At 36.9% G+C, this 24524-nt stretch overlaps 2 protein-coding genes and 1 long non-coding RNA gene across 4 annotated transcripts in view; 2 read left to right on the plus strand and 1 right to left on the minus strand.

Moving 5' to 3' along the window:
* Window positions 1-12408: 12408 nt before the first annotated feature.
* On the plus strand, window positions 12409-15142 carry NKX2-4 (NK2 homeobox 4). The gene is made up of 2 exons (XM_007476627.3): window positions 12409-13354; window positions 13925-15142. Exons 1-2 carry the CDS (start codon window positions 12868-12870, stop codon window positions 14596-14598), a joined length of 1161 nt encoding a protein of 386 aa, XP_007476689.1. The 5' UTR covers window positions 12409-12867; the 3' UTR covers window positions 14599-15142.
* A 4144-nt stretch (window positions 15143-19286) lies between these two features.
* Window positions 19287-24134, plus strand: LOC107650544 (uncharacterized). The gene is made up of 3 exons (XR_001626004.2): window positions 19287-19455; window positions 22105-22438; window positions 23913-24134. It is a non-coding gene; the product is annotated as an uncharacterized LOC107650544 (long non-coding RNA).
* XRN2 (5'-3' exoribonuclease 2) overlaps window positions 22826-24524 on the minus strand; it is a 100573-nt gene continuing 98874 nt past the window's right edge. For both annotated transcript variants that reach the window (XM_001373942.4, XM_016427520.2), the window contains one exon: window positions 22826-23397. In XM_001373942.4, coding sequence (XP_001373979.1) covers window positions 23335-23397 — 63 coding nt within the window. In that variant the 3' untranslated portion in view covers window positions 22826-23334. The remainder of the gene's footprint in view (window positions 23398-24524) is intronic.

Below are 24524 nucleotides of genomic sequence, written 5' to 3' on the forward strand. Positions count from 1 at the left end.
ACCTGAGATATATGTCTATAGACTGACAGATCAGCAGGGAACTCTTACAATCAGAACTTATCTCTTCTTCCGTAGTACTCACCTCATAGGGTTATTGTGAAGGCCAAATGAGATAATGAACACAAAGTACTTTATGAACCATAACAAGCATTCTATAAATGTCAACTATCATTATTGAAAGATGCTATGTGTTTTCTTATTTTATGTCAATAGCTTGCTTAGATGACTTTTACTGGCAATTAGCAGATTTCTACTAAGCATTAATGCAAAAAGAAGCTGCCTTCAGCTATTTTCTGTGCTAGGATCTCAATAAGAAATATAGCTGATATCAAGGTTTAAACTAATAAAATCTAATTTTCTACCTTTCCCCCCTCTCCTTCCCACTAACCGCCTATAGGTATTCTCTTCTATTTCTTTGGCTAAAATGCTCTTTGCTTCCCAAAGCCATCACATCCCCATGCCTTTTATCTGTTTGTTTCCTACCCCAGGAATGCTCTCCTTTCACTTATTAAATTCCTACTCATTACTATAATCAAAATGAAATACTGAATCCTCCAGGAAATCCTAATTGCCTGATTACTAATGACTTTTTTTCCTTACAACACTTTCATGGATTATAATGATCTGTTAATATCTTATTACCTATAAGTCTGCAACATCCTAGAGGGCAGGTGCTTCCTTATATAAAGTTCACCTCACAGTTGTCTGCACCCAATAGCTACTAATAAATGCTTGTTGTATTACAATGCATTGTTTTGTGCAGGGTAGAGGTAAAGTGATAGCCTCTCACCTTCCACACTCCCATTCCCATATATTCATACATCCTTACATACATAAATACACACATCTATTCATGCCCTCCAGAAGTTATAGGTATATCATTTTTTAAAATTCAGAATGTCACTGACTAAATATATAGTTGTCAATTAAAACAAAAAGGTCAAATCAATTATTCAATTCATTTCAAATTGTACAAGGTGGATATGCTTCTGTTGTGTTCTCTTAGCATCATGCTAAGATGTCTGATTTTTTTTTTAACCCATGCTTTCATCTTGGAATCAATACTGTATATTAGTTCCAAGACAGAAGAGTGGCAGGGGCTAGGCAATAGGGGCTAAGTGATTTGTTCACAGTCACACAGCTAAGAAGCATATGAGGACAAGTTTGAACCTCCTGTCTCCAGGACTGGATTCATCAAAAACAGCCTATACCCCACTGCATTAGATTCAATTTCTTTTTGAACAGGGTTATAGACTGGTAGGTTAAGACAATGCAAGTATAATCTATCCACATTTTAACAAAGCATTTGATAAACTCAGGTTACTTTTGTATAAAATAAAAAGATGTAGGCTGACACTACCCTGAAATTGGTTTAGAACTGCTTCAATATTCTGACAGAAAAATAATTATTAATGTCCAATTAATAGTCTGAGGTCATCTTGGAGGGTAATTTCCTTTAAAGCAGTGATAGCAAACCTTTTAGAGATCGAGTGCCCAAATTGCAACTCTCATGCTGCTTGTGAGCCTCATCCTCCTTGCCCTGGACAGGGAACAGAGGAAGCACTCCCATTGGGCTGCTGGACAGAGGGGCAGGTCATGTGAGAAATATTTTCAGGCATATGGAGAAGGGGAGGGAAGCAGTCCCTCTGGCACAAGTGCCATAGGTTTCCCAACACAGCTCTAGTGTCTCAGAAATCTGTTCTTGGCCTTGTGCTATTCAACATTTTGATCAATGACCCAAATAAAGACATAGATGGCATACTGATAAAAATTTCAGATGACCCAAAACTAAGAGGGATAGTTAACACTCTGAAAGATTCAGAATCCCAAAAGATCCTATATTATTAACTGGGCCAAATTGAATTTACTAGGAATGGTATAAAGTTCATAAAATTAACTTCTCAAGTACCAATTTTACCTAATTAGCAATTCATCAGAAAAAATATATGGTTTTATTGTACTCCAAATTCTATATGAGTCAACAATGTGCTATACATAGGAAATTGAATTTAGCATTAGCATAGACTTATCTTTTACATTCTAGTAGATCTCTGGCTTTTCCACAGGGTTTCATAAAGCCTTAGTCACCCTGTGTTTGAGATACATCTGAGAAGAAAAACATACTTTAGGAGCAGCTAGGTGGTTCAAAGAATAGAGAGTCAGGCCTGGAGACAGGAGATCCTGGGTTCAAATTTGACCTCAAATACTTCCTAGCTGTGTGACCCTGGGCAAATCACTTAATCTTGATTACCTAGCCCTTACTTCTCTTCCATTCCAAGGCAGAAGGTAAGAGTTAAAAAAAAAAAACATAGTTGGGACTGCTGAAATTCTCTTCCTGTTGGACTCACAGTGTCCAAGTAATTCATTGACTTTACTCTCCAAGCATAATGCTATTATATGGACAAATTCTCTTCTTTCTTCAGGAACAATGATACATCAGGAAAATCTCTACTCTCCCTTTCAGATCTTATCCCTGAACTCTTAATCTTGGAAAATCTTAAACTTGGAGTTAGCCATGAAATAAGCCTCAAGACTGCCCAAAAAATCTATTCCCTAAATATATGAAGGGATATTGGGATCATGATGCCTAAAGAAGTCAAAATCTCTTCCTCATATAGCTATGTGGTATTCACAAACATTATCAATGAATTTCCCTCTCAGACTAAGAGGATAGTGTCGTCCCCCCCCCCCCCCATTACTGCCATTTCTCTGACTGGGGAAGTCAACTCTCAGGATTTATCCTCTTAAATCACTTGTAGACACAAGTAACTCTTACACTCGTCTTCTCTAAGTCAATAATTTCCAGTTTCTGTAGGGAAACACTGTGGAGAACCATACGATTCCTAATCCCTACCAAAATCATACTCTGAGACATGATGAGCCAAAAATCAAGGCTAAACTTAGAAAGTGGGTTACTCATCAAAGGTACTTTAATATCCAATGTAATGAAAGGTATAGCAGCATGATGAAGATTAAAGAATATAGCAGAGGGCAGTTGGGTGGCTCAGTAGATTGAGAACCAGGCCGAGAGATGGGAGGTCCTAAGTTCAAATCTGGACTCACACACTTCCTAACTGTGTGACCCTGAGCAAGTCACTTAACCCCCATTGGCTAGCCCTTACCACTCTTTTGCCTTGGAACCAATATATAGTATTGATTCTAAGGTAGAAGGTAAGGGTTCAAAAAAAAAAAAGAATATAGCAGCTCACTAAAAAATACATATGGCATAAGCCATACCCTTAAAACTTCTGTTCTTTGCCTGTAATATATTCAAAATATCTATATTCTTTTAAAAGTTATTTTGCCATTTTCTCAAGAAGATAATTTTAATACTGCTATAACTTTGTCAAAAGCAACTTATTAGTGAAGGATCTTAAATCCCAGGTTCTTTCTGTATCACTATATATCTAAAAAAAGCATATAAAGGAAATTTCCATTTGGGTTATAAGTTTGTGAATCAATTATCCAGATAATACATACTTTAACAAACCACAATAGAATTTTTGCTTTTTCTACACTTCACACTTCAAACTCTGGTGTCACCAAATTTAGCATCCTAAGTTAAACATTTATCATTTTAATTCACTTCATCATTGTTGGTTTCTATGTTATTTATATATCTCTTCAGTTTAACCTGCAGTTCCAGGTATAACCCACACAACAAACTGTGTTCCAAATGTTTATTTGTTAATTTGTAAATGAAAGTATATTTTCCCACAAACAACATAAATCAGTTTATTTAGCTGATTTCACAGCTAAAGGCTGAATAGTGTGGTAGATAGAGTTCTGGCCTTGAGACAAAAAGATATAGGTTCAAATTTTAAACACATGGACCAATTCTGTTATCTTTAAAGTTCTGTAGTATAGTATTAATAGCATTAGAAAAGCAAAATTTTATGCTTGTTACTATATGAAAATGTATACCAAGGTGTAATTCCAAAAGCCAAGTAACCTTCTTCTGCCTTGGCAGTAGGAATAGAGTTTTCTTTCCCTTTCCCCACACCAGGACTAGCAATAAGAGTCGAAATTATATTTATTTCTACATTACCAAACCATAGAGTGAAGATTTGACTGAAGGATACAAAAGAGTCTAGTGGGAGGGGGCTTTAGTCAGCAATGGTGTTAGAGGAAGGAGCTCAAGAGGGGTGGAAAGGCTCCAGTAGTGAGACTGGTAATTTGCACATAGGTTAATCGTATGTCAGGAACTCCTAAATCTTTCATTTAAAACCATCCAAAGTTATTTAATTTTTTTGGTAGTAGAGTGGAAGAGTACAACACAACTTCTATTAGATCAACAATACAAGATTTTATGAGTTGTTTGTAAATCTTTTACTCAATATGAGCCATCTTCATCCAACTAATAAGAAGACAGTGCTGAAACTTCATTTTTGTCCACAAGTTCACTCTTGGTTTTAGCTTTCCCCGTCACTTGATCTTGTCTTTCCCTGTCTCTGACATCTTCTTTCCTGGCTCAGGGTAGAGGAAGGGTTGCTCTGGACTAGGCATCAGCTTTCAAGAGCAGAGTGGGGAGAAGAGCACCTAGCCCTTGCTACCCATCTCCAGTGAATTAACTAATTAGTCCAGACTTGGCTCCTCCTACTGCAAGAATTTCCTGAAGTGAGCAGATAGACCAGTAGGCTCTCATGAAGATTTAAATTTCTCCCCTCAGTTATGATATAAGTATCCCCTTTCATCTGTAAAACCAATTCCTGTGCCTATGTATATAGTCATAATACTAACCATGCTCAATCCATACATTTATCTATATTCCTGTCAATACTGATACAGCCTCCACATTTGGAAATAGAAATTAACTTCTACAGATATGTTGTTATCTCAAGATATCTCAATGATTTGTTAACCTAAACTATGTTTTTTTTTCTTTTTTAGGAAAATCAAGGTCAAATCCAAAGAAAAGTTCACCATTAGCTGAAGCACAATCTGGCCATCAGAGGTCCCTGAGGGAGGGCCAGAAGAAGAAAAGAGAAAATTCAAAAAGAGGGATTTTTTTGTTCAATTGTTGTAAATTTTTAGTTTAATTCTTAGATTTGTCTATACATTGAAACACAAAACATATTATTCTCACTTTATACTTTAGGAAAGCAAGGCACTTTTCTCATATTTGAATCCTAGTTGTGTAACAAATTCAGTTTTCTTGGGTATTTTAATTTAGTTTTTCTTATCTCTGAAAGACTAACTGGATAAGAAAACCACTAGTTCTATTAATTGCTTATGACATGAAAATGCAGAACTATATAAAAGATTTATGGTCAATTTGTGAATATGTAATTAGATTCTAAGCATAAGGAATTATTAAAATTTTATATTTATTTATTATATGGAGAAATGCAACTATAATGGTATGTTCTCTATGTTGTGCATTACTATTTCCTTCTTTACAAAGCAGGATAGTTTAAGTAACCTAATACAAGCTTCAAAGATCATGATCAGATCTCTTTATATCACATTTTCCCCTTTTGAATAGAACCTTTAAACCACATTTGTAAGTACTATACCTGGGTTTTATGTGAAAATGATTGTAGAGAGCCGCCTTAGAAAACCCTAGGTTTCTTTTCAACCCTCTGATACCTTTAAAAAGCATTGCCTAAATCATCATTTCCAATACTCTTTTAATCTCTATAAATTGTTAAGAGCTGACTGAGAAGGCAGAAAGTCATCAACTGCAATCATACAACTGTAAATCAAATAGTCATATTTGCCCCATCATTGATTACTTGGGAAAAAAAAAACCTATTGCTTTTAGGAGCACAAATTATGAAAGAAATGATTAAATATGCTGGAATGGTTTAGGTAAAAAGAAATTTTAATACCTGTTATATTTTTGTATCTTTTATATCTTTAAAGGCTTCATCTTCTTTACATTAATAAGAACATAGAAATGTAACTAGTTATGAATATACATTATCAAACGAACTTTTCCATTCCACAAAGATTGAAACTATTTTCATAATTTTTAACCCTAACATACATAAGCACTTTATAAATGTATCCTGATTGACTCCATTTCAAGATTATTTTTCTATGAATAAAGTGAGTACTCTTTAATTAGGTTTGTAAATTAATTTGACTTCCAACTTTTTCTTCATTTTCTCCTTCCTTTTCAGAGATCACATAATTTATACCTACATTTTTAGAAGTAACAATTTATTAATTTACTAAACACAAAATCTTATTTTAATTGAAGTATATTTTACCTGATATCCTTTATTTCTGATAAGTTAGAAAAAATGTGAAATATTTCTATGGCTAGAACTCTTATTTTAAGGAATAAGAAGCAATATTTTTTAATCTAATTTCTATTTCTCTTCTTTGTTTCTATGGTATGTAGTAAATATTTGTGATGAATGAACTTGAGAGATTTTACAAATTTTTAAACTAATGATTCTGAAATTTGTGTTTTAAAATGTTGACATTTTTAATTCAAGTTTTTAAAAGTTCCCCAAATTTACTAATGCAGATTTTTTACCAACCCCCACCCCAAACTTTGAATTCTTTTGTTACAGTTTCAAGTGCTGGTATCAATCACACTCTCACCAGTCTCCTCACATAATTTCTGTATCATGACAAAGTTAATTACCTTTTATATTCAGAACTTCTTTCTCTTTTGTTTTCAAATGACACTATCTAGAGTTATTGAGTCACTAGGTTCCAAAGGTATGTATTTATTCATTTTGCTTCACAAGATTTATTTTTACCAGGAATTAAAAGTTTTCTAAACTGATAAACAGATTACCATCTGTCAAAGCTGTTCTAGTCTATTACTATTGTTTAAAGGGGAATCATCCCTTAATTACTGAATCAAGTTTGTTTTGATATGAGTTTTTACCATTAATATGTATTTTTTAAAAGTTTGAAATCTTTGTAGTAAATATTATATCAGTATCTAAATTATTCATGTCCAAGCATTATTGATTTGTAAAATGAATTGGCGCATGTTACTATAACATAAAATTAGACTTTCTTGGTCACATTGATTTCAACTATTAACAGTTGATAATATAGATAGAATTTAGATATTTTTAAAATTCTATTTAAAATCTAATTTATATTACCATTTAACATTATGGAGTATTTGTTATAAGTACAAAATTATTCTATATCACTGGAACATGAAAATAACCTTGGCTGACAAATGATTATCATTATTTTTATTCTAATACTTATCATTATGATGTTTAATATTATTTTACTGGACCAATCTAAAAGTTAGTTGAGAATGATTTATGAAAATACAAAAACTAAATTTTCCCTTTCAGATTAGATGATGAAAGTAGTATTTCTAACCCACATTGCAGAGGTATGATGACTGGCCAATTATATATTATATAATAATAAATCACCTATCAAATCTGACATAAGCAAATTTTAACAGGATACTGAAACACTTGCAACGTCTGCCACTGGGAACCTGGAAAAATTGATATTTTCATTTGAAATTGGCTCATTTCAGAATTTTAAGGAAATATGGAAACAAAGTATGGATAATATTTTACTTAAAAAGAAGTTTGTTTTTTTTAACCACAAATATGAAGGGCTGTAATATTACCTTGAAAATAGTTCCAATGCTCTTTACATTTGTTATCCTATTTTTCTTAATTTTCTAGACTTAGTCTTCTAGTTTTGCTTAAAATTTTTATTAGAAAATACCATTGTGAAGTTTTTTAAACTCTCCATGAAAAACATCAAATTTCACACAGTTCAAAGGAGTTTAAATATCTTCCAAAAAACTTTATACTTTCCAAGTAGGTAAAGTGAGTAGACTAATTTTTCAAAAAGAAAAATTACAGTTCAGCATTTCCCCAGAATAATCTTCTTTAAGAGATTTTTTTTTTAGAATTCTTGCTTTCTTGATCATGTTCATCATTTGGGAAGAACTTTATCTCCTTAGGTAAGACTCATATTTTTATTGTATTGGTAGATTCTTCCATATTTAGAAAAGCAAATAGGACAAATTTCAAATACTTTTGGTACTCTTATAACTTCAAGGACCAAGAAATTATTTATGAATTGCTTGCACAGTTTTGCACAAATATCATTTTAATTTTAGAGGCATCTAGACTATTATGCCATTTTAACCCAAGATAGTGCATTGTACATAAAAATATTTTAAGTCATTTTGCTTGAGTTTTACTTTTGATATGTTACGAGCTTGCAAAGAAAGTATTTTTTTCAAATAGCTGAAAAAACACTTATAGAGGAAAAATTGATCATATAAATGGGAGTGATTAAACAAGCACTTACTAAGCACATAGACCTATGCTGAACATAGGAGAAAATAGAAATAATGATTAGATAGAATAATACCTTAATAATTATAATTAAGGGTGTGAAACAAAAGGTTAGCTAAAGCAAATTCCCTAAAACACTTTTTAAAATTTCAACAACCACAAAGAAAGCAAAAAAAAAGTTTGGAAATCAATGAAATAAACAAAAATGTAAGGCATTTAGTCCAGTGTCTAAAACACAATAGTGACTTAATGCTCATTTCCTTCTTTTTTCCTATTGTACTTATGAACTATTTTTTTCATTTTAAAAGCAAATCTTGCTAAAAAAAAATACTGGTTCATTAGTACACTTCTTAGTACACTAGCCTCCTATTCCGGAAATGTTTCAGAAAGTACACCTTTTTTATAGTTTCACAAAATAAAAACTTAAGACTATTTCTATCTTCATAAAAAATACTGTTTCAAATATATTGTCTAGGATTTAGATGCCTTCCATTCTTGAATATTTTGAGTCAACTATAATTTAGCAAACATTTCTGTTCTGTTAGACAAATTTTATTTGCAACGATTATAAAAACACATTTTTTATGGATGCACAAGGATCGACTTACCACCAAAAGAAAAATTTTAAGCTTTCTCAACCTCCAAAATGGTTATCAAATAGCTACAAACCCCTTAGCTACTCCTAGGTCCCCTTCTCCAGGGATTTGACAACTGTTCAAACTTAAAACAGCTGAGTTTCCAATGCTGTGAAAAGGAGTAAAAGTGGGCACCTGGCCCAGGATTCTCAAAGCCAGTAAATTTCTTGCTAAAGATTCCTGTGAAATTTGGTCCTTAGGCTAACTAGACCAATTTGGATGATCCATTTCACAATCTTAAGAAAAGCTTTAAATTTCAGAAGAAAGGGCAAGGGGTCAGTCTAGAAAAGTTTGGGAATACACGAAGTCTGTAAATCATTCCTCTTATGAAAATTTCCTGCGGAAATCTGCCACCACCTGTTTATTATATTTTCAGTCTTTATAATGCTTGAAATATGCAAATTGATAAAACCTAAATCAATGTTTTCAAAGATATTACTTAGGAAACAATTGATTCAATAAGCATTATTTGGCACCTAATGAATGCATAATCTATAATGTACATAGACAGTTCTTGCAAAATGAGTTTAATTAGAAGCAAAAAAAAATTTATAATTATCTCAGTATAGTATCTATGTATAGGCACACACACAAATTCACTGGCCAAAATGCCTCTAAATTTACACTCCACGAAATTATTTCTTTGGCACAATATTATACTTTGGGGTAGTATATTAGTACTTTTTACTAAGATACAAACAGCTGACAAATGATTTAAATTCAATGAGTCCTATGGTATACCAAAGTCTAGTTCCAAGATTTACACAGCATAAATCCTGAAATACTTTATTAAGCCCACAATGAGCATGAAGTAGATAGGATAGGGTTAGAAAAGTCCTAAGAGTATTTGAATTTCACGACCAACTAAAATGCCTGTCTCCCTCCCATCCCTCATCTGTTCACCTCGAGGTAATTACGAAAGTATTTATCACTGTGAATGAGAGAACTATTAGAGCATCAAGTTCATAGGCAGTTAGAGAGTGGACTGCTGCAAAGAGCTGCCAGAAAGATAAAGTGCAGTTCTGTTTGGAGATGGAAGCCTACTGCGTGTCAATCGACTTTCAGAGTGTGGCAAGTATCGATCGTCTAATTGATTACACTGCTGTTATTTCATTGTTACTGGTACATGGGTTAAGTCATGTATTCTTTGTTACCGTTTCTTGATTTAAAAATGAGCTTATGACCCCTAGGAAAGGCAATTCTTGTATTCCACGGAAACCCTATTGTTAATTTCTGTTGAAAAATAAAATGTTGACCTATAAGCAATTTTAAGGTAATAATTAGATTTTTATTACAATTCACTAATTCTGTGAATAAAATTAGGCAGAAAACATTTGTGGCAGTTCTGCAAACTGCTAGTAGGTAAGCTTTCCAAATCATTATTTTTAATGTTTCCATTGTGTATGGCAATACACATGGACATAAAAATAAAGTTATATTTTGGGTTTTTACCTCTGATATATATGTCTATGTACAAATGTGTCTTTGGGCTGGAAAAAGGAAGATTATTTGTCCACAAGTGACTTAATCCACAGTATTTTGAATACAACTTTAATTTTATGTTCAAGGAAAGTTTGGAATTCAAGACTCTTCAAGCTGTTTTTTATTCAAATTTATATATTAATTGGAATGACAAATTTGAATCAGACCAAAGACCTAAAACAAACTGTAGTTCAGGAGAATCCCAGCAGAAGCTTAACTTCTTTGTGCGGTGATAATAAAGAAAGTAGGCAAGGAGACTGCAGCTAAAGGCGAAGACATATTCAGGTTTTCAAGTTCAGGAAGAACCTGTGAAATTAGCAAAATGTTAAAACTGTAGCAATGCTCACAATGGAAATAACATTGGCAAAGTTATTTTTATATTTTGTTTTTTATTCTCTTAATGGTTTTAGAGACAACTTCCCAAATATGCATTATTGTGAAATCCCTCACTTATCTGGGGAGAGTGAGATTTTGAGAAAAAGAATCTACATTGTACAAAAATCAGAGTAAAGCCCTATCTAAATAGTCTAAAAGGCAATTCAAGGGACTTAAAACTGTAACCGCTAAAGGAAGAGAAGATATTACATCATTTGGGCACTCATTCAGTTAAATCAAGTGTTTTCCCTTTTCTCCTGTTCAAGGAAAAGTTCTTTCTTGGAATAAAATTCTCCATTTCTTCTACCAACTCCCCTCATTTCTTAAATTATTACTCTTTCAATTCACACCTGTCCTTAACCTTTAGCATAACAATTGCTCAAGAACTATTTAGCCTTAATGGTATTTCTCCAAATTACTGGGATACACACAAAATATTACTTTATGACACTTCTTTCTATCTTGTAGCCTTTCTTATAGTGTCTACAACTTAAAAGTTCTTGTTTGCTAGATAGGTACATAGAGATATGCATGCCAAAATAAAATGAAAAATTTATTTTTCTGTTTAAATGTAGTTTTGTATTTTCCAAAGAAACAACTATTTTCCCCACTTTCCCCGGAGTATTTTCAAATCCCGGAATTTGTTGGACGTTTGTAAACAAAAGTAAATTAATCTCCTTAACACTTCAGATTTTAGATCGGGTGTATATGTACTTTCTGTTTAGGATGGCGAAGATGAATGACAAGGACGTTTATTTTACTTAGAATTTTGAAAAAATATAAAAATCCTTTAAGTGCTTTAGCACAAAACTCCACACCTAAAAAATCAAGCTGAAAACAGTTTAGAAAAAGAACAAAAATGCACCTACTTAGCCCACTCTAAGGCAAAAACAGAATGCATACAATATCTATGTATTGAATATGTGGTGTCTGTGTGTGTGTGTGTGTATGTGTATGTGTTTTCTCTTTCTTTTGGATTTTGGTACTTTGAGCTAATTTGAAAGTGCCCGTTTGGTTGGCCACAAAATGAGCTTGAGGGTCTAAAGATGCATAAATTAGGTAGACCTACAAAGGCAGAGTACTGTCATTGTACCTATTCTTTTTCTCTTTCTTGTGTGGGAGACCCAAGAGCCTCTCTCTTTTTATTTTTTTTTTAAACACTTTAGATGATGAAGCAAGTGTGGGACTGGGCAGCAAGAGAGGAAGAGGCAAAAGCCCCCAAACCAAGCAAACTTAACTACACAATTCCCCTCAATTAGCTCTGACTTTGCCACAGTCCAGTTCATTCAAGTCACTTCATGAAACTAGAGGGTAGAAGGTGAGTGGAGGAAAATACCACCCGAAGATTCGACGGAGGTTTCTGATGCTCTCAAAATGGGATAGCTGGATGGGATAGACCCCGACAGCGGCCTCAGCTGTGGGTGTGGGAGGCGTGGAAGAAAGGACTAGAGACACTCGGGGATCTTTTAATGAGAAACGAAAACTAGCCCCCCTTTTCTTTCTTTTTTTTTCCCCTCCATTACGAGGAAGGGGGGGGGGGGGAGATGTCAATGACCATTGTTTGCTCGTTTTGGATGTTGCTCCGCCCCCCATGTCTGTCGTAAACCTGGCGCCGGACTAAAATAAACCCGAGATAAGAGAGCTTTAGGGGGCTCGCCGCCGCCGCCACCGCCGCCGCCTCCTCCTCCTGACAAGGCGATCCCTTCAGCGCAGGCAGAGGCAGAAGGGATCCGAGCAAGAGGAGGATCAGCATCCCCAGCCCCCTCGCACCCGCGGACAGCCGCTTCTCTCTGCCCTCCGTCTCTGCTGCGCCCCTACAGCTCAGCCCACTGCCGCCCGCTTTGCCCTGTGGCCCGCCGGGGCGCCCGACAGCCAGCCCGCGGGGCGGGGAGCACCTTGCCAACAGCCGCTCGCCGCCTTCCCCGACCCTCCCCCATCCTCATCCCCATCCCCATCCTTATTCCTTCCCTACCCCCGCCCACCCCCTCGGCTCGCGCGACTCCCCCCACCCCCAGCTCCGCAGCCATCCTTCTTCCCTCCCCTTCTCTCCCTCTCCCTCCCTTCTTTTCCCCTCCCCCTCCCCCCCCCGCCCCCCGGGCCCCCTTTACCTGCCCGCCCGCCGAGCCATGTCGTTGAGCCCCAAGCACACGACGCCCTTCTCTGTGTCCGACATCCTGAGCCCCATAGAGGAGAGCTACAAGAAGTTCGGTGGCGCCATGGACGGCGCGCCGCCCAACCTGGGCTCCCCCCTGGGGGCGGCGGCGGCCGCGGCAGCCGCATACAGGCAGCAGCCCGCGGGTTCTTCTTCGCAGGCGGCGGCCGCCGCGGCGGCCGCAGCAGCTGCCGCGGCGGGAATGCAACCGCCTCCTCCTCACGCCATGGCGGGCCACAACGCGGCGGCCGCTGCGGCCGCAGCAGCAGCGGCTGCAGCTGCGGCCGCCACCTATCACATGCCTCCTGGCGTCTCCCAGTTCCCCCACGGAGCCATGGGCAGCTACTGCAACGGGGGAATCGGCAACATGGGAGACATCCCCGCCTACCCAGACGGCATGAGGGGCAGCGCGGCCGCCACCGGCTGGTACGGGGCCAACCCGGACCCTCGCTACTCCACAAGTGAGCGGGGCGCGAGCTCGGGCGCGGGCGGGGGCGGGGACGGGGAGGGAAAGAGCGACGGTTGCTTTTGAAGCACTAGGGGCTGAGGAGGGAAAAGGAGGGGGTTGGAATGGAGCGGGCAGCGCTTTCCCGCCAGATTCCTTGCCTTCGGGTGGAAGCGATGCTGGTGGCGCGAGGGCGCCTCGCGGGGTGCTTGGGCAGCTAGCACGCGCCACTCCACCCCTTTCCCCCTCCCCCGGGCAGTATCTGGGCCCGTGTCCCTGTTCCGGCCTCCCGGGTGGCAGTGCCGGGATGAGCGGTCGTCCTGACCGCACTTCCAGTTGAGGTCTTTCTGAAGCCACTCTTATCCGAAAGACTTCACAAGGTGTGAAGAGAGAGGCCTGGCCTTGGAGTCGAGCCTAGATCCCCTCCCTGCCCTCTCCAGGCCGGTGTCCCCCGGGTACTGTTAGTTTTCCCAGGGGGGGCAGGCGGGAAGTCGGGGCGGGAGCTTGCTGCGGCCGGCGGGCAGGAGGGCGCTCGGTCTGTCGCCCCTCGACGTGAGCTCACAGCTCGCCTCCCTCACGCTCCCAGTCTCCAGGTTCATGGGGCCGTCCACCGGCATGAACATGACGGGAATGGGGACGCTGACGGGGATCGCCGAGGCCGCCAAGTCCATGGCCCCGCTCCATGCGGCCCCGAGGAGGAAAAGGAGAGTGCTTTTCTCGCAGGCGCAAGTCTACGAGCTCGAGAGAAGATTCAAACAGCAGAAATACCTCTCCGCCCCGGAACGGGAGCACCTGGCCAGTATGATTCATCTCACGCCGACCCAAGTTAAGATCTGGTTCCAAAACCATCGGTACAAAATGAAAAGACAGGCAAAGGACAAAGTCACGCAGCAGCTGCAGCAGGAGAACAGCCTGTGCCAACAGCAGTCTCCGCGGCGAGTGGCGGTGCCCGTGCTGGTGAAGGACGGGAAGCCATGCCAGAACTCTTCCAACACTCCAACACCCAGTCAGCCAGGGCCGCAGCAGCCGCCGCCGCCCACCGGGGCCAATGGTGTGCTGCCCTCGTCCAACAGCGCTGTCCATCAGCACCAGAACCCACAAGTTAACTCCTTAACCCAGGCACCCGACCTGGAAGAGATGTCCCCCAGTCCGCCTTCCCTTCACAACCAAGTCACTAACTTGGCGCAAATGGACGGGTCCACTGTCGATTACAACAGTGGCATGGTCAACCCGAACCTGCTCTATGGCAGGACATGGTAACAGGGTGGATTTGTCTCGGGTTGGGTTTCTACATGGTTCATCGACAGGATTCACCTGTTGATCCGCTGGCTTGCCCATCCTTTCTTGGAGTGTGCTCCTACTTAACTCCCACTCTCTCCTTTTTCCCTGAGATGGGAATGCAACAAACTGCGTGAAACAATTGAAAACAAAGCAGCAACTATCATTTTGAACTTCCTTGGACAAATAAATGTATATGCTGATAAACAATCAAACAAACAAAAAGTCTTGTGAGACCTTGCTTCTGAAAACAAAAACAAAAACAACCCCCCCCCTCCCCAGAAAACACAGGTATAAAAAGGGACCAAATCGTCAGTGTATTGATCTTTGAGTTGGTTTGTTTCTTCTTATTGTGAATTACCATCACAAAATTGAGGTGACTAAGAATCACATTTGATTGATTTGGATTACCTACTGCAACGCTAACAAGACACATCAGAATTTTAGCTTAGTTTGAAATCGTGTTGGTTGGTGTATATATCTATAAAATCAATTGAGCTTTAACAATAAACCTTTTGAAGTGCAACTTATCTCAGAACAATTAATTTTATAAGGGTCCCCCTTAAGTGCAATTTCATTATTATTTGATTTAAAATAAATTGAATTGTAACTCAGGGTGGACAAGGCATGTTAGCAATGATAACTGAGAGGACTCATCAACTGGGTAAAGAAAGACAAAACAATTCAACCATTAGGTCATCAAAACACTACTTATAACAGTTAAAGATTGTTTACAAAATTAGTTAGATTTAATACTTTGGTATTTATTCCTTGCTATTATTCCCATTTATTTATGCCCCATATGCTCCCATTTTATTGTGGGGTAAAATGCCATTATATTAAAGAACTTCGCAAAACTACCTTTATTATCAGTTAAAAAATCAAAGTTTCTTTTTTTAAAACTCTTGCCCAAATCTTGGTTAATATGCTCTTCAAGTATCTTGTATTGTAAATTTCAACATCTTGATAGATATACATCATTTTCCAAATTTTGTTAGTCATGTAAAAATGCTAAAATCAACAAGAGGTATTTAATATAGAATTAATCAAGTCAAGACTAAAGAGAAAATCATTAGGATAAACAAGATATGCTATTAAAGTTATTCTAATAACATTTTTACAAGCAAATTAATTGGAATTGCTCAAAAATTTTGCTCCTTTTGTAATGTTAAATCACTGTATCCTTTAATGCCAATTTCATTTCTTTTTCTCAAATTTATCTTTAAATATAACTTAAAAAAAAAAAAAACTTGTACTTTTCTCCAAAAAGTCAAGTGGTTACTTCTGTTTCACCAAGTTTTCGTAGGATGGTGTGTTTTGTTTTTGTTTTTGTTTTTTTACACTATTTGCATGATGTTTGCTGCAAAGCTCAAGTTACACAATGATTTGAATAAGTTATTACTGGAGTAAACATATTCAAAGAAAGTTGAAGAAAGTGTGTTATTTAATTAATGAAAAATAAAATCAGTATCACTAACAAGGTGTGATTTATAAATTACCCAAATTAGGAAGAATGTCCCTGAGTTTTTTTTTTTTTTTGACTATTTGAAGTTTTAAGATGACAATTTGAGGCTCAGAGTTTTTTGACAGTTCTTTTGTTCATGTGTTCCTGATCCCAGAAAACAGAAACTCTTTGGAAATTGAGTTAAGAAGATAAATTCTTCCTTTATCCAAGTCAAAAAAATGTTCCTTATGAGAAAGGTTTTAAACAAATTTTAACTCATTTGAGAGGAAGACCCCAGTTGACAAAATAGTTGAGATCGACCACAGCAAACAGCAGAACTAATAACACACTAATTTCCTAATATATCAACCAATGGCAGCTTCAATTTTTTTTAATTAAATTTTGTTCATTCTAAGGATTTGAGGACAAAACAAGAAAGTTGTAAATCATGATCCTTGTAGAACATTTACTATTTTGTTTAGTGAGTGTAACTAGGATTAGTCAAGGAAATTGTGTGTCAAATGATCTTAACTACTTCTATATAATTACCTTTCTGTATTCAGATAAGCTCTTATGTATGGGACACAGCCCCTTGCAATTGTTCAGAACTTAAGTATGCATTTATAGATTTGGCTACGTGATAAAAATCATCATGTAAAAATAACTTTCTGGGTGGCTCCATGTTAAGCATTTTAAAAACTTTGTGTGTGTGTGTGTGTGTGAACTAAAGTAGTCTGTCCAACTAATCTATTTAAAGAAAAAAGTATTCAATATCCAAATGGGCATTTTTTTCTTCTTAACAAGTTATTTGAGAGTTTCTTGAAAATGTAACTTTTATGCAGAAATAATGAAAGTTTAAGAAAGAAATCCACCCAAGATGTTAAGTTTAAATTGAAAGAAACTCCTAGAGACCTTTCAACTTCCTCAAAATGGACAATTGTTTTTTTAAAAGAAAACACTCAAAAATTGCTACAGCTTAAAATTTTACACAAGAGTTCTGCAGTTGGGTATCTTGGAATGTTTTTGAGGATTGAGATATTAAAATAGAAAATATTTTTACTATAGAACATTCGTTTCTGATTTAACCAAACCTAGAACTTTTGGTTCAATTAGCTAGCACTTTGCAGATCTTTTTATTAAGAGTACAAATGTGCAAACTAGGTGAAACCCATTAACTGAAGAGGAGGATAAGTATCTTTACATCCAACAGGGAGCAATAACCAAAGAGTCCAAGTGGAACAAAGCCACCTCAAAGTTTAGCAGTGGCAAAAGCTAAAAATTGCATCAGAATCCCTAAGTCTGCAGACAGGCCAAGGCCCATCTTTTCTAGATATTTCTTAAAATCTAATTTATTTTTCCAGTTAAGGAATGGAAACCCAAAAGAGGAATCAGTGTCACAAAGAAGAAACTGCTGGGATTGCAGGTACACTTCTGAAATCAGAACTGCAATGTAAAGTATTATATGTGTGTTTTAAATGGAGAAAGTAGTCAATTTTGTATGTGGGAGATGGGGGGGGGGTTACACTAAGCTGTCTTATTTCTTACTTTTTTTCCTTCTACTTTTGATCTAAAAGATTATGGTCAGAAAAATAAATCAAATGTCTATTACACAGATGCCTTAATCAAATTCCATTTCATTAATCACCAGTTTTCACTGGTAAGTTTAGATTGAATAAAAATAAATTAATTCAGAAAATTACTTTTATATGCATTATCAACTGCACATTTTATTTTCAGAGAATACTTGTGAAGTACAATTATTACTAGATGAGATGCATGCATTCAATTTCTAGTATGAATTCAAATGTAGAATATAGGCGATGGCTATTTTGTGGGATTTCGTGTGGGATAGTAGTCATGCTTGTTTTCTGATTCTTACAAAGAACAGCAAAACATGCTGATGCGGTTTTAATTTTTTGAGTGTAGTCAATGGAATGCCTTATACTTTCCACCTCAAAACTGAGCAGGAAAGGGAGAGAGGGAAAAGATAAGGGGATAAAAAAGAGAATGTAAATGAATCTGATGATTTGGTTGAATCGGTGAGATTCGAAGGGAGGAGCTGAAAAGGGTTCGCAGATTAGAGAAAATTCCTGTTGGGTAGGTGTTCAGTAATAGATGGAATATAGGAAGTACTGAGACATTCATTTCTAAATCAGTCCTTGGTATGTTTATGTTTATTAAAATGTAGAGAAAGTAATTGGGTCAGAAAGGGTCATTATTAGTAAGTTTCATCCAACTCCTGCCATTAAAATGTCGCATTTGTTTTTCAACTTTTGGGATTTTAAGAAACATACTTTAAAAAAAATTTCTTTTTAGTTAACTCCAAATAAACTACCTTTTGCCCACTGGAAATGTCTGGACTTGAATTATGGTTATGTATGCAAGTATTTCATAGGCATGTGTATGGCCTTATATTTATAGATTAATAAGTAGCAACTTTAAAGACAAATTTGCCAGTATCTAGTCATTGTTCCTAGTTTCATAATTGTCTGACAGGGCATAATAATGCAAAGTAAACGGCATTGGGATTTGGATTCCTACTGGACTGTAACCTACAAATAAGCTGCTATTCTCTCCGTGCACTAACCTCTTGATTCATCCAATAAAAAGGAATTAAATCGGATGGCAGATGCCATCATTTTTGTATGGACAGGGGAAGAAGTTGAGATATTTAGCTAATGGGTGAGATAATGAAAATAAAATCCAAGAAGAATCATTTGCCATTAAGGCTCATTGGAGGGGGGTAGGGATGGAGTTTAGAACCAGAGGATGAGAAAATCGAATTGGACTCTTTGAAGAGCTCAGATTTCACTTACAGTCTCCCGAACAAGGAAATCTAAGACTGGCCCGGGATTGGAGTGGGGGTGGGAGTACTGTATTTTAAAAATACCCTGTGCCTGCATTCATAGGAACAAGAGGATGGGATGAAGGGTTTAGTAGTTATTTGTAAATGAAGATTAAATGCTGCTTAAAAATCATGACGTTTGCACGCTTCAGGCAGCAGTTTCCAGTGGAAGATTGTGAGGGTCGGAATCTTCAAACCGGTTATCACCGGCCTTTTACAGAAACTTATGGGACAGAAGAGCGGTTTGGGGTTAGTGAACCGACAAGTGTTTACTGAGGGCAAAGGGTGTGCGGCACTGGATGATTTCAGTTCACATTTTGGACAACCAGGTCGGCTTTTGTGGAAGTTTCTTTCTTTTCTTAGAACCCTGAGCGTTTCCTTTGGGGAGGGAAGATCGCAGTTTGTGACGTCACGGCTGAGGGAAGCGAGGACTCTACTCACCTCTGCCGCCCCAGACCCTGAAGTGGAGAGGGAGGGCAGCTGGGCTTGCAATTCAGCCCCGTGCAAGCGATCATTTTCGCGGGCAAACACTTCCTTAAGCGTGCTTAAGGTAACTAGGTGAACGTTGGGACAAATATCATTGACTGGGAGGTTTTTGTCTTTTTTCCCCTATAAAGATGTACCTTTTCAATGGAAATAGACAGGACATTTTAAAGTAACTTTTTTTAAACCATCTGACTCGAACTAGGACTTCGTAACTACATTGAGAACGCCAATCCCCAATTAATTTCTCGGTAACAGTGTCTAGCCATTTCCTTTTCCAGCGGGGCACTCTAGGTAGAGTCCGATAGCAGCAGAATAAGGGATTTATCTGTGGATCCTGTTACCCACCAGGGGCTTAAACCGAAGAACATATAACAAGGATTCCGTTACATTTTCTCTCGTAGGTTTCTTATCCAGCGTCCCTAACGCTGCGGGTACCCAAATAAGCAAGAAAGGAGGAACAGGAAGTAGAAGCTGCGCTCTAGGGATAGCAGAGACGAACCTAGTTGAAAGGGTTAGCAACCGGAGCGTGTCCGGGAGTCGCCCTTCTTGCCTAAGTCCCACAACGTCTAGATAAGGTGGGACATGGTCGCTTCTGCCCCCAGCACGGACACTATTAATTCTGCCTTCCTTATACTTGAAGTCTTTCAAACCAAGGAGTCACGCCTTCAATCCCCTAGCCAGTAAAAGATTTCCCTTTATTCTCTGTTCTTCGCAGTACTACTAGAAAACTGTTTTGATGTCAAATCTCTACTTGACTTTTGCCTCCCAGGAGGATGCTTTCCAGCTCCAACTCCCAAGTTGTGTTCTTCATAAAGCTAAGAAGCTGTGGGTGGGCCATTGTTAAAGGCCACACCCACAAATAATATGAAGCTTTTTTAGGCAAGAAAGCAGGGCAGGAAGCTAGGGACCACGGCAATGCAGGAACCAAGTCCTTAAGCAGTGAAATTGAGGAACAAGACAATAGACGGAAAATGGGGTGGGGGTTGGGAAAAGACTGATTCAATATTGCAAAGAACTGAAAAGCTTCTGTATTTGCAAAGCAGAGCACACATCTTGATCTTCATTCAGAATTAGGTTCTCTATTGGAGTATGAGGATCACATCTTAACTTGGGCAATGGAAATGGAAAAAATTAAATATTAGGCATCCTTAGTAACTGCTTCAACTAAAAGTTTCAGAATTTGAAACCAGGGCATTTGTGCATGCAGGGTCTCCCTTTCTGTCCCTTCATACCTCTCAACAGATTAAGCCAAAGCCACTCTTGAGAAACTGGGAGATCTTGTGAAGTTTCCAAACCAAATGCCTTTACCACACACCCTGTTATCAAGTTATATAACTGATCTCTTTCCAGGGCCAAAGCAGCCCATTCTGCTATAGTTAACTAAGTTTTTAGAAAAAAAATTATTTTTCATAGTTCATTAGGTTAGCAATAGTAAAGAATAACTACCCCCAAAGCCCTGGCCTAATGTACGTAAACCCCCACCCCCCTTATCCCTTTGAAATAATAGTTAAAATATTTTAAGAACTAGATATTACATGTATGCATGAGACCTCAAAGCTGAAAAGTGCATCTGCTTTCAGGAGTTAGTATTTATATTAAAAATTTTAAACAAAATTGCCAGGTTCTTGAGAGATTGTCTATACAGATGATATTTATATGAACTTTTGACATTTTTGCTTTAATTTTACACCACTTTATTTGCAATTATCACACATTTAAAACTACAAAACTTCTTTTGTTTCCTATATAGAAATGGCAGGGAACAATTTCCCCAAAGGGTTTATAAAAACCATGCATTCCCACCTACATGAATGATAGTACTAAAAGGGTAAGGAAATGGGGAAGAAAAAGCATCAAGGAAGAACAGGAACATCTCCTTGAGGCAGCAATAATAGTTTAGCTAAACATTTAACTTTTACTCAGAAACACAGTAGAGCTATAAGCTTAGATATCACCTAGCCCAATCCCTCATTTTATAGATAAGGAAGCTGAGGCTCAGAGAAACTGACTTGCTCCACAGTCATCTATCTAGGTAAATAGCAGTTGCCAGTTTACACCCACACCACTCATGGAACAGAATTATGGTCTTTTCCTTAACTTTTTTGTTTGGATTTTGAAGACTACCTTTCTTCTAAAAAACCATTTTCCTTGAGAAAATGTTTCATAAACAACAATGACCAAAAATTAAAAAGTGATTAAAAAATTCAGAGTAGTTCCACTTATATGTAAGATATTATTTGGTTGGATGAAATGAAACTTCCTAAATTGTATTTTAGAGAAAAGAAATTGCTATGAAATGCCACACAAAAAAGGTAGTATATAAAAAAAGTAGGCAAAAAAAAGTACACTCACGAAGCTATTTCTTCAGACATATATATATATATATATATATATATATATATATATATATATATATATATATATATATATGCTATTGGTTTGGCAGAATTTCAGATGGCAAGAGATTTTTATGAAATAGAAAATATAAAGCAACAAAAAATTTAATGTTTGGCTTATCTATGGTAGCATAATTCATGTCCATTTTAATATGTACTATATATGTATTTCATTAGTGCACTAAAATATGTCAATAACTTCTACGGAAGATTTTATCACAGTATATTCTTCTGTTTCAGACATCTCTTGCAAGTAAAAAATCCTCATTTCAAAACATTGTCCTCTCAAGGCTAAGGTAGTGTTTCTTGTTCACTAGGATTAACATCTGTGCCCTTCAAGATGGCTGAAGCAAAAATGCCCATACCAGATGGTCCAGGAGAAATGATTTCTTGATATCTAAGACAAGGACTGGAGAAAAGGAAGAGCTTCAAAAGGCTGTCATTTTTTTATAAATTTAAAAAAACTGACAAAGATAAAATGTTTCTATAATAATGAAACTGAATCTAAGTGAAATGTGCAATCTAAAAATATATCTGGACTATGCATAAAGTAAGCGGCTATGCTTAAAGGGCATAAGAATACCTATCTTTTATTGAAATTCCCAGTGTTTTCTTAAGGACTTCAAATGAATCCTTACAAATTAAGAACAGGTAAGAGTTTCCCTCTAAATTCTGACAATGCAGAAACAAATATAAATTTCAGAAGATACATAAAAAAATTTACTTGTTACAGTTTAAAAAATATAGGTAATCAAGTAAATATTGACATGTTTATGTATTGTGAAATATATACTTTTAAAAACCTTTTCTTGGGCTGATTAAAATTCAAATTTTTAAAAATTATAAAGCACCAACCATATTAGCCTGCACCTTGAATAATAATACTTCTTTTGTACCTACAGACAGAATTGAACTAATTACTGCAAAAGCTTCCTCTAAAGAAACAATTTGGCTTTGGCTTTGCTATATACTGAGAGTAAAATGTTGAAATATTGAATGTTGTGGGGAAAACAGAAAAGAACACAAGAGGCCAGAGTCTTAAAAGTTGATTTTTTTTTTTTTTACTAAAGTGGTCCAGAAATTCTCAGACAGATACAATAATGAAGTGTTTTCAAAGGAATATTGAACAGTAGCTTGTCTTAAACATGTGTCTTCTAGCTGGTTGAAGACTCTACCTGAAGTGTTCAGACCTAATTTTTGTGCATTCATTAAAAATCAGAATGTATTTTGGATGAGCTAGTGTACACTGTTTTGAAATTCACAGTAATACAGTTTGATTCTTAACTACGATTAAAAAAACCAGTACTTCTATTCATCAAATGTCTCTCACAAGTAAAGTAGTAAATTCAAATCCACTGTATTATGCATTACACAATTGGAAAGCAACATAAAACACTGAAAATCAGATCTGTAAGAAATATACACGGTTAAAACAAATACATCAAGTATTGTAGTTCTTAAACTACTGTTTGATAAAGATGCTTCCTTTCCACAAACAGCATAAAATCGTAGAATGATGAAAGGATTTAAGAAAGCTTTACAAAAGCTTAATTCCAGTTGTATCTTCCTGAGGGAGGTGGCAAAGGGTAATTCCTTCCAGGGCCATATCCCTGTAAATAAACAAAAGGAAGAGTTTATTTTCAGGATTAACATCCTTGCAAATAAATTAACTTCTCAGTTCTATTTTCAAAATTATGAGACAGTACATTTGAAGATAAAGTAGCAAAGGAAGAGTTACATGTATACATACAATACATACAGATGGTCTCTTAAAGGTAAATACTTTTACCTAAAAAGTTTTATAGACTACTTGATAAAGACTGAAGCTAGCCAAAATGAAACGACAGAAAATTGACTTTAAAATTTTAATTCAGTGTTGACAGCTGCCCCTTATGGTCTTTAGCCTTCACTGATATTATAAATGAAAAATATATTAACAAAATGTGTTACATATGATCACCTATAGAGTTTATGAAGAAAATTTTACCTATATTTTTAGTGAAGTGCTCAAAATATCTTTTGGTGGTTAACCAGGCCAAAGTATGAGGTTTAACAAATAAGCAATTAAAAACTACCTTAACTATGGGATCAGTTAATTCTAGAAGTTGTTTCTTTCTCTTAACAGATAACCTGATTCAGCGGGATGTTCAACAACCCTTCTAGGTCACAAAGACCAATACTACAGAATAATCAATTACCGGTGAAACAATTAGATTTCAGACTTCTGTTGTGCCTGCAAATAATCATCTCCAAATTTCTACACAACAGAAGATAAATGTGTTACCACTTCTATTATAAACTCCCTTTTCAGGGCTCTAGGGCTCTGAAATAAAGACCCCCAAACCAGTTTCTGATGCTTTTTGCTTCCACTCAGATAGTGAAGTGGTTTAATTTTAATAATATGAATATGTACAGACCCTTAAGTTCACAGTGTAGGCTAAAGTCTCAGTTGGGTTCTGCAGTGAAGTAATAATATTATGTTTGTGACAGCAATTTTCTGCCATGAAATGGATGATACAAATTTTTATATCAAATGGTTCACAATGGGGATCCATACTAAGAGGAAAGAACTGTATAAAGCAAAATAAGCACACATTTTAAATAGATAATTATAACAACCTGTGGTTTCAAGTGACTTGGATGAAAAGGAATTTTCTGAGCATTACATGAAATAAGACCTGAGGGTCACAGTAGGTTTAGGATCTAGTAGAAAGACTACCACTGAACTGTGAGCCAA

Source organism: Monodelphis domestica, chromosome 1 (genome assembly GCF_027887165.1).
Source record: "Monodelphis domestica isolate mMonDom1 chromosome 1, mMonDom1.pri, whole genome shotgun sequence".
NCBI lineage: Eukaryota > Metazoa > Chordata > Mammalia > Didelphimorphia > Didelphidae > Monodelphis > Monodelphis domestica.

Excerpts from the sequence above, each read along its gene's own strand:
- NKX2-4 (XM_007476627.3), top strand. The coding sequence starts at position 12,868 with ATGTCGTTGAGCCCCAAGCACACGACGCCCTTCTCTGTGTCCGACATC. Across the intron at positions 13,355-13,924 it reads GGACCCTCGCTACTCCACAA|TCTCCAGGTTCATGGGGCCG; the intron begins GTGAGCGGGGCG and ends TCACGCTCCCAG.